The sequence below is a fragment of the Abramis brama genome, assembly GCF_963993115.1.
Source record: "Abramis brama genome assembly, chromosome: 23".
Taxonomy (NCBI): Eukaryota; Metazoa; Chordata; class Actinopteri; order Cypriniformes; family Leuciscidae; genus Abramis; species Abramis brama.
In genome coordinates, this window is record NC_139985.1 from 14,728,997 (window position 1) to 14,740,255 (window position 11,259).

The 11,259-nt window shown below is 38.6% G+C and overlaps 1 protein-coding gene across 8 annotated transcripts in view; it reads right to left on the minus strand.

Moving 5' to 3' along the window:
- cadpsa (Ca2+-dependent activator protein for secretion a) overlaps positions 1 to 9,000 on the minus strand; it is a 127,813-nt gene extending 118,813 nt beyond the window's left edge. For all 8 annotated transcript variants that reach the window (XM_084100567.1, XM_084100565.1, XM_084100564.1 and 5 more), the window contains exons 1-2: positions 8,759 to 9,000; positions 8,257 to 8,614 (exon numbers count right to left, since the gene is read on the minus strand). In XM_084100567.1, the coding sequence (XP_083956693.1) occupies positions 8,257 to 8,592 (336 nt within the window). In that variant the 5' untranslated portion in view covers positions 8,593 to 8,614; positions 8,759 to 9,000. The remainder of the gene's footprint in view (positions 1 to 8,256; positions 8,615 to 8,758) is intronic.
- Positions 9,001 to 11,259: the final 2,259 nt, after the last annotated feature.

Sequence of the window (11,259 nt, forward strand, 5' to 3'; positions counted from 1 at the left end):
TTCAGTCACTTAACGGCCTACACTGGACGTGAGTGTTGCATCGTGTCATGTCTAAAGCAAACAGAACCCATTATAATCACTGACGCTGTCTACACTACACAAGGTATACAGATGCAAGTTCATTTTCTGACTTGCTCCACTACTTGAATCTGTCGACAACAGGACAAATGGAAGAGTTTGTTCAGAACATTTTGTTTAGTAAACAAGGCACATATAATGAAGAGTTCACAAAGAAACTTTTGTTGAAAGATGAAGCAGTCAACTGTATTGGATCTGACAGTAGCTGCATCACAAACCATAAGTAAAATATTTCATAATGCTTTGCCTGTAAATGATGGTTTTATATTGATAATATTTTCAAAACACTTACTCATGTGCAATAGTGAGTGGCCGCTGATACCGTTTCCTATGCAATGATGTTAACAAATCATAACAGTGGCCGTTTATTGACTTAAAGGAGCCGCCCCCTTAAAAATGGATCATTTCAGACAGAGGGGCAAAACAAAGGTTCAAAATAAGTTTTTCTGCATATATATTTGTTTTCTTGTGCAAAAAAAACAAACTAATAACATTATAAGTTAACCTCAAGGAACATTAAAATAATTAAAAAAATTCATGACCCCTTTAAGCATGTGACTATCTGAATGTTGAGCAAGCAATCTCATTGTCTGTAGGATCAGCAGAGGCCAATCAGCTTGTGCCATGCGGAAATTATGCGATTGCTTGAAGATTGCATGTAAAGAACTGCACTAGATATTTATTAAAAATATATTTTATAATTAGATATTTTATTTATAAAAATACAATATATTTTATTTAATTTTCAATCTGAGCTAATTCCAGAATTCTTTTGCATGGATTTTCAATAAGAGGATAGTTTATGTGCCTTTCTCATTTGCAGCTGACCCAAGATCAGCCAGCGTTTGATTCTGAACCCATCATGGCAGCCAATCACAATAACAATCTCCCCCCCTGCCTGCACATCAAGAACTTCAGCCCACAATGAAAGCATGCTGACCTCAGATCAGGCCTATTCAGCTAGTAGGGCTCTTAAGGCCATTTTGATGCATCCGTCTACACTACACATTAGCTGTGAGAGGCACCTCGGCAGACCGTTCACAGACAGAGAGCTCTTATCTGGGTTATGGTTTGTCTCGAACACAATGGCCTTTCAGATTCTTGCCCTCCCAAGCGCAAGGCGGGCGTTGAACATCGCCTCTTTGCTCAGCGAGGGAGTGGAAAAGAAAATGGATTTGTGGAGAGATATATCAATACACTCTCTTGAATAATCTTCCTTTCTCTCTGCCACCAAAAAAAACAGAGAAATGGCTAAATTCAGTAAATTAGGTATTTGTTATAACAATACAAGACTCAGAGAGGAAACGATACCGCCATTGTTTTAAACAAGGGCTGTAATTAACGCCACATCTATGGCATCTCAAGAATAAGCCCTGTAATTTAAATTGAGCAAATAATTGTCATCTTGACAAGACAGACACAACAGTTTAGAAGAGATTTATCATATCACCTCTGAAAATGCTGCTGTGTGATATCGTAGTGCTATTATTCTCTATGTAGAGTAGACTGTGGTGGTAAATGATGTCATACAATAACTCAATCAACACACTTGTTAGGGCATCAAATTACACAGCTAGCAGCTTATGTCTTGGAGGATCACCAGAGAGAGATACCTTTCACTACATGCTTACCATTTCTCATTTCTTGTCCAATGTTACAATATTCTATGGAGAATGATGAGATCATGGAATGTAATACTAAAATCCTTTTAAGGCAATTCATTGCACTCAAAGGCCATCTTGGTAATGCCCTCAGGCTTCTATGTCCAGTCACACACATACAGTACAGTATAGCTCCTATATGTACTTAAATGGGGAAAGGCTGAAATCTCCAAAACTGTTGGACAAGATTATGTTTGACATAACATCAAATGTTTGAACAATCTCAAATCAGGAATAAAAATGTTCTAACAATGGTATTTAACCCTCTTATAATTTGTGCTTTCGAAGTTCAAATCATACTGTAAAACCAATCATGCTATAATGCAGGACTTCCAGTCTGACAGGCATCCAGTCCGGATGTAAACATTTATTTTTAACTCTAACTGATAAACCGTTTAAGACAGACCAACTGTGAGCTATGAGGTTGTTTGTTGAAGCCATAAGATCACATTGTTTCAACTTATTTTTTAAATAATCGTGTTTAACAGCAGAATTGTGAAAAAACAACATGAAAAACTACATTACCCATGATTCTGCAGAAATATTTCCACCGACCAGAGAATTGTGGCAAGCAAATTGAGGCAAAAGAGCTCTCAGCTACCACCCACTCCCATGAAGCCCTGCAAATGATGTAATGGAGTCTGTCTGTCTGTCAGTCAATGTAAAATATATTGTCTCTATATACATAATCAATATCTTTAAATCAATCATTTTATATTTCTCCATCACTTTTTATTTGATTATGTCATTCACAATGCTTTGTGTGATTGTAGTTCTTTTCCTCATTTAAACACATTGTCTTGTAAATTTGTCGTTTTGTCTGATTTTCACATGCTGTTCTTAATGTTGCGATTCCCCTCATAGCTGGTTGATTTTGTTCATGGCTTATAGCCCTTTTTTAAAAATCGCTATATAAAAAAAAGGGTGTGCGGCCACTCAAAAAGCTTATTAAATATTTCAACTAAGGTAGAGACTAAAGGCACCATCATTACAATGTCCCCCATTCATATGCATAGACATATATTATATGTGAATATATAATATTCTCCTTATACACCGAACAAAATTATAAACGCAACACTTTTGTTTTTGCCCCCATTTTTCATGAGCTGAACTCAAAGATCTAAGACTTTTTCTATGTACACAAAAGGCCTATTTCTCTCAAATATTGTTCACAAATCTGTCTAAATCTGTGTTAGTGAGCGCTTCTCCTTTGCCGAGATAATCCATCCACCTCACAGGTGTGGCATATCAAGATGCTGATTAGACAGCGTGATTATTGCACAGGTGTGCCTTAGGCTGGCCACAATAAAAGGCCACTCTTAAATGTGCAGTTTTATCACACAGCACAATGCCACAGATGTCGCAAGTTTTGAGGAAGCGTGCAATTGGCATGCTGACTGCAGGAATGTCCACCAGAGCTGTTGCCCGTGAATTGAATGTTAATTTCTCTACCATAAGCCGTCTCCAAAGGCGTTTCAGAGAATTTGGCAGTACATCCAACCGGCCTCACAACCGCAGACCACGTGTAACTACACCAGCCCAGGACCTCCACATCCAGCATCTTCACCTCCAAGATCATCTGAGACCAGCCACACGGACAGCTGCTGCAACAGTCGGTTTGCATAATCAAAGAATTTCTGCACAAACTGTCAGAAACTGTCTCAGGGAAGCTCATATGCATGCTCGTCGTCCTCATCGGGGTCTCGACCTGACTGCAGTTCGTCGTCGTAAGCGACTTGAGTGGGCAAATACTCACATTCGATGGCGTCTGGCACTTTGGAGAGGTGTTCTCTTCACGGAAGAATCCCGGTTTTCTCTGTACAGGGCAGATGGCAGACAGCGTGTATGGTGTCATGTGGGTGAGCGGTTTGCTGATGTCAACGTTGTGGATTGAGTGGCCCATGGTGGCAGTGGGGTTATGGTATGGGCAGGCGTATGTTATGGACAACGAGCACAGGTGCATTTTATTGATGGCATTTTGAATGCACAGAGATACCGTGACGAGATCCTGAGGCCCATTGTTGTGCCATTCATCCACGACTATCACCTCATGTTGGAGCATGATAATGCACGGCCCCATGTTGCAAGGATCTGTACACAATTCCTGGAAGCTGAAAACATCCCAGTTCTTGCATGGCCAGCATACTCACCGGACATGTCACCCATTGAGCATGTTTGGGATGCTCTGGATCGGCGTATACGATAGCGTGTTCCAGGTCCTGCCAATATCCAGCAACTTTGCACAGCCATTGAAGAGGAGCGGACCAACATTCCACAGGCCACAATCAACAACCTGATCAATGCGAAGGAGATGTGTTGCACTGCGTGAGGCAAATGGTGGTCACACCAGATACTGACTGGTTTCCGGACCCCCCCAATACAGTAAAACTGCACATTTTAGAGTGGCCTTTTATTGTGGCCAGCCTAAGGCACACCTGTGCAATAATCATGCTATCTAATCAGCATCTTGATATGCCACACCTGTGAGGTGGATGGATTATCTCGGCAAAGGAGAAGTGCTCACTAACACTAATTTGTGAACAATATTTGAGAGAAATATGCCTTTTGTGTACATAGAAAAAGTCTTAGATCTTTGAGTTCAGCTCATGAAAAATGGGGGCAAAAACAAAAGTGTTGTGTTTATAATTTTGTTCAGTGTAATATCTCTAGTAATACTAAGGTAATACCACAGCTAAACACAGATACCACAACATATGTTGTTGGTCAGCATATCTGGCACTATGGTTAATAAGATCTCTCCATATTGCACTAGCTTATGTAGTTGCGCTCTGCCCTAATTAATGTCTCTATTTGTGGCTTTTTTGTTGTTTTATTTTATGCAAAATAATAATTCGTAATTGACTGGGCTTTAGATGTGCATGTGTGATCACTGTAACTACCTTCCCTGAACAGTCTTTCTGTTGTGCCTGCTTGTTTGTATCTAAATGTGTGTGTATTTGTGTTGATCTGTCAACCGTTGTTTGTTGGTCTGTTGTGTTGGTCGGTCTTTTAGTGTGTGTGAGAGAGTGAGAATGAGAAAGAAAGGAAGAGAGAGAGAGAGAAGACATTTTAGGAGATATTGTTAATAGCCTTCTTAATTAGGCTCTCCATTCAGTGTGTGGGTGTGTGTGCCGGAGACAACGTGCGACAGCAGTGTAAGACGTCTGACATGGTCCTACTGATCATTAAGTATGTGACAGCATGCACCTTGTCATCATGACTAATAAACTGACTGAACTACCATTTTTGAAGCAGACAGCAAAAAAGCATCGTGAGGAGTTTCCACGTTTATTTGCCGGCATGAGTAAGTCCTGCGTGAATAGAAATCGCAAGACTTGTGAATTAGCATGTCACTGCATCATAATTAAAGATGGGGGGGGTAAACAAACACTAATGTTAATTTGATATTTCCACAGAACTTAATGACAACAACAATGCAAGTAAAAGTGGATCAGTGGATTTATAAAACGTAAAAGATGTTCACTAATATTTAGCAAAAATGCACAATCGAAGATGTAGATGATGTGGAATTAATAATCTGTCTCTGAGCGTTGAGATCATAAATTGGTTGCATTTATGTCCTCGTCTGACTAGTTAACTCATTCATTCACTAAAATATAAATATTAACCAGCATGAATTAGCAATATTGCTTGGAGTATAATGAAAAATTCCATCGTATCTATCATATAAACCAATAGGATCATTTAAAGAAATAACATGCAAAATCCAAAAAAGTACCTCTACATATACACAGCTGAAATGGACATTAGCAGCAGTAAAACACCAACTTAACTTATTCATTTTTTCACAAACATTATGATTACGATTATAGATTGATTCTCATCCTGTAAAACACAAGACATGATAAAATAACACTTGAAGATGCAAGCTAAAATGGCATGCTTGCTTCAGCAAAGCATTTAGTTGGATGGGTTTAGTGTTAAGGTTAGGTGCGTTATTTTCAAAAGAGATAGAGCATTACCCTTTTAGCGAAAATATATCTCACCGGACATTTCATTTCCGAACTGCCACAATACGTACAACAAGCAACATAATAAAACGTTGCCAGAGTCACGTTCATCTGTTTCATATAAAATTGAGCTCGCTTTTTAGACACTCACTGGACATTTCACATACAAAGTGTGGAGAATCATGCAAGAAACAACGTAATATAACTTTGCAGAAATGTCACAACAGGCTCGTTTTTCCAGTGAGCCAGGGTTAATATAAACGGGTCTGGTAAAATGTTAAGGTCCGGTCACATTAGCAAACTTTCAGGCAAAACAATGGTAAATGTGATTGCACCTTTAAAGAAATATAATAGGTTTCTTAGTGTGGCCATGGCAGATCTCTAGCTGAAGATGGCTGACTAATGATTAGTGTAGACTATTATCTCTGATTTGTATTGAATGCCCATCTACTCTCAAAGGAAAACCATCACAACATATACAATAAGACTGATCAGAGCACCATCTATTGAGAAAACCAAATCTTGAGATGATTAATTATGAATAAAATCCATTAATTATGAATTCAGATTCTTCTTGACTAAGACTAAGTAGAACTATAATGAACTATAATGACAAAGCAATATACAGTGTTACAAAAACAAAATTGTATATCCAGGGCAACCTGCTGGTTCCTGATGTTTTGTCTCACATGAGTCTTATCTGTGAGGACACATCAGCGGCTGGAGAATAACTTCCCACAGAGACTCTTTTTATTGTCCCAAGGCACTGGCTCTGAAGACAATAGCAGCAAGCAAACAAGCCCCTGGCGACAACCAAATAAGACAGACAGACTTGTTTTTGACCTCTGATTGAATGAAATGAAACTCACAGTGAGACTTAAAATGAGGCGGATCTGAAATTCAAACAATACATAATGTATTGGCACTCAAATATACATGTCCCAATTATAACCTCTCCAAACTATGATAAACGTTTCTGAATAAGGCACTCATGGATATGATGAACACTCATAAATTATTCAAGATCCTGAGATAAAAGACAACTTCATTCTGTCAGAGCTCTTGCCTTTGATTCGAAGCCAGGATAAATGTCTCAAACACCGAGTCTTGATCTCAAACATTGTACTAATGTGGCACGGCTAGTTTTCCGGATTAAAAAGCTTTAAATGAACTAATCTTATATAAGAATGTTTTAAATGCAAACAGATTTCATCATTCCTGAATAACAATCGTGTACTTTTTCTCATAGGACCTGAGGAAATGCCTAATGGTATTGCTATTTTCACAAGGGATATATTCACCCTTGTTGATAGAAACCCCTGAAAGCAATGTTGCATCAAATAAATTGTGTTTTCTATCGTCGTAAATGCCTCTATGGAGTTTTAAGGTTTGTATGTTGCCAACAGACCATTGACATGTTTGTGATATTCATTATGTTCACAAAGCCAACTTGTCATTGCCCTGAACTTCCAAAAACCATCTAGATTTATGCATCTTTATATCCTTAGTCAGTTGGATTAATCTTGGATTAATCTTAATCTTGGATGCTTTGGACTGTTTTCCCAAAGTGCAATAGCAAACAAGAATGTATCAGTGTGATACTGAGTAGTAATCTGCTTTGGCCAACTAACACGCCACAATCGCCGCTACCATTTCATCTACACCAGTTTCACTTCAAAAACATACTACAGTGTAAGCTGTATCCCCTTTTCTCTTTAACATGTTGCAAACTCAGTCAACAGATGTGCGCAAAATAGTCAGAAGAACATGACATTGAGTGATTGGAAACGTCGGCCAAAATGGGGTCTCTGCAAGTGCTCTTGTCAAGTGGCATGGTAAAAATTGTCCCTTGCACAACACTTTCCCACAGGGACATTTCCTCTATAGGTAGCCTACAACTTTGTACTGTCTTTGTATTGTTATAATGTACCTTAAGGCAGAGGTTTTCAAACTTTTAGATGCCAAGGACCCCCAAATGTTATCATCCTCATGTGAGGGACCCCATCCTAAAATTGATAAGCCATCTATATAGCTTCTTGAATAAAGACCCAATTTATACTGTGGAAAAAAAAATATCTTAATAATAATGTCAAAATATTATTTAAGTTACATTATTACTAGCTTATTTACTTTAGTCTTTTTTTTTTTACTTTTTTTTTTTTCTTTTTTTTTACATTCCCACAGACCACATAGCACTCTCTTGCAGCCCCCTGGGGGTCCCTAGACTTCACTTTAAAATTGTTGTGCAATTTTTGGTATCATAAGTATCAGAGAAGATCCGATAAAGCTCCTGACATTGAGGTAAATGCTGATATCTTTTACATGATATTTTTTAGTTAGACAACAGAGGGAAAAGGAGAATAATGCGTTGAAAAACAGGAATAAATTAATATCCTGATGCATTTTTATGTTGATTTAAAATCGGGCTGAATTAATCATCTCTCTTATAGGCTATATATTGTTTTGTACTACAGCCAGAACAGTGCTGCACACCAATTCTTCATTTCAACAGCAATCTGTTGCATGCGCCTTTGCCCTCTTACCTTTTGCTGTCGTCTCGCCATGTCGGTCGGCTGCTTCGCGTTAAACGGATAGGCAATACAGCGCATCACAAAGACGTAAAGCTGGAGCCTCTTCTTTCTCTCCTCTTCCTCCCTTTGCATCTTTTCCAAATCATCCTTTTCCTTATCGATCGCAACTGAGGGGCTCGGGCTCGTTGGACGGGTATTGGTGCTTCGGCTTGGCTGCAACCCACCGGAGCTTTCGCTGGTCCTGCTTGGAGACACCCGAGGACCACCAGCCTTGGGCGCCGCCACCACTTTGCACTCTTCTTCCACAACCTCCTCCGCCTCCTCCTCGCTGGATGATGGGTCCAACATTTCAACGTAAGTTCTTGCTCCCCTAAAATCAAAAGAGAGATATCAAGCGGCGTTTTTTTTAGTAACAAAAGCCCTCTGTAACTCGTTTCAGAGGACGAAAAAGTACGGAAGACGCTTCATTTTCCACAGTCTACAATCCAAACGCGACGGGAAAAGTGTCACTTACCCTCAGCGCGAGTGAAAAAGCTGCTCCAACAGCCAGTAGTCTTCCACCGAATTAAATTGTTGCTGCTTACGTGTTTTCTTCGTTTAACTCTCCGTTTACCATAACGGGTTTAATGGAAGATAACACGGGGAGGGTCGTAAAACGATTCTTGGCTGCTGTTTTTCTTCTTTCCTCCTGCAGTCTTTAAATTTAGTAGCGACTAGCGAACGGTAGCCTACTGACAATATACTGACAATGAGAGCGGCGCGCGCTGAGAGCTGACCGTGGTTCTGAACTGAAGCGGGAGGGGGAGGGGGTCATTGACGTGATTTCCGCGACAGCCGCTATCGCTGTTTCTCTCGCGCACGAAATTCACCGCATGTAATTGACCGTTAGCAGTTCCTAAAATTAGACTAAATCAACTTTCTGTTTGTTTTTCTACTATTAGAGTGCATAAGTTTAGGAATTAATCCACGACTTCTTTTTGGTTTTACTTAATCCAGATGCGATGTGTGTGTGTTTTACTAGTTTTGAAAACAATGGTTAAATTATTCAACATTTTTGATAATGAAAACAAGCTGTAACACCATAAAATGTCATTGGGCTAATAGAAACATCTTTGTGTCCATCAATTTAACTTTAAATTAAACAGTAATTTCTGTATTGTCTTTTATGTTATTATGTTTTGGGAGTCACTGCCTCTCCCAGTAGTCTATTGAACTTGAACACTACTTAACATGACATGTTTCTGGTATTTGGCCCATGTTCTTCAAGACCGCAAGTGTGTGGAACTTTGTGTTGTAAAAATGAAAGTAAAGTTTTTACAGATTTTGATTTTCAATAGGCCTAAACTTCTAAACATCTGTTCAGTTGTCTATGTAAAAGATGACTCAATCCGGTAAATCTGGTGCTAAAAAGCAGTTGAAAACATTTTACAAAATGCAAAGCATTCTCATGGCTATATGTGTCGTGTGGGCTTATTAAATTAAAACTAGTGAAAATGAAATGAACTTATTACTGCAGGTCATAACATTTTTTGATTTAAGAATAGTGTAAATTAAAGTTAGAGGTTAACAAGTTACATCTACATAACTCAACAGTGTATTTTAAAGCTAGCTGCTAAATCAAGACTACAACTATCACAACCATGTGTTTACCTGCTTGATTATTTATTCAACCATTGCAGCCCTAGTGGCAACTTGTGTGCACCATATACACGGGTTTCTTGTATACAAACAATACCGGATGCGCGCGCATCCAGGAGGCAGAAAACCGCTATCTGTTATGCCGAGTTCTGTAAAAGAACATTGTAATTAACGTAGATTTCGCATTGTTTGTAATTTCTTGTTGACTCAATAATAAACTGCAATTTCAGAGTTGGATCTGTTTGTTTGTGTCTCATATTAATATAACATTATGTAAAACGTCCAACTGTTTACGAATCAAAATCCGGACATACTGTGATGCATGTATGAATTATCATGTTAGACTAAGTTAGTAATGTAATAGCCAATGTTAGCAGTGCAGCATCTATAGAGCCCGAATTTGCTTTTATATAAGTTAACCTTGTTTACGTTACTTTACGACCTGCAACATTTCATGACACATATAACGTTACTTTACTGTAAATCAGAGATTTGACGATGGATTATGTGGGAAGCCATTAGTACCTCCGACCGTGGCGATTATATTAAAAAACTTACTCTCAGCAATGGTGAGATCTTGCCGGATCCCTACGCAATACATGAAGATCTTTGGATTGTGGATGACAAGAAGTGGCCAGCAATTGTATGGCCTGATATATATAATTATCTTATTCAGACACCAAGTGTACAAGAGAAATGATAAGAGCGTACAAATCCCTTGATGCATACAACTACGTCGTGCTATGTGGTCATGTGCAGCTCGTCAAATTATGAATATAAAGAATATAGCAGCTAATACAACTTCCTCCTTCTGTCCCACTCTTCCATTCGCCTAGATTTGGAATTACTTACAACACGTATAATTTAAATGAGCAGATAAAACACAACAAATAGGCCTGCATGTAAATAAATTACGCAACAATTCCTTGGCATTTTGACTTAGCGACAACACCACCACTTTGCTACTAGCCTAAACCCTTTACTCAGGTACGAAGACCGCGGGTCTTTTGCCTCTTGGTTGCGTGCGCAAGCAGTGATGACGTCGCCGAGAAATCCATGTATAGGTTTTTTTTTAAATCACAGCAGCTTAAAAGGAGGTTTGTTGGAGATATGACTAATGTATTGTAGTAATGTTAACTACATACTTTATATTACTCACATATAAAACCCATTTCCGAGCATTGGGTTGGCCTAAAAAATTGACGTCATTCCTGAACTTTAGATGATTAAAATATTTATAATATTTAATTTGATCTAGGGTTCTGTACTGAATGTCAACAAATTCTGTGAGTGTCTCTCAGCTTAATTGCATCTTTTTGAATGTTAATCACTATTGTCTTTAAAACTGTTTCCAATAAAGGTGGGCTTGTTTTTAAA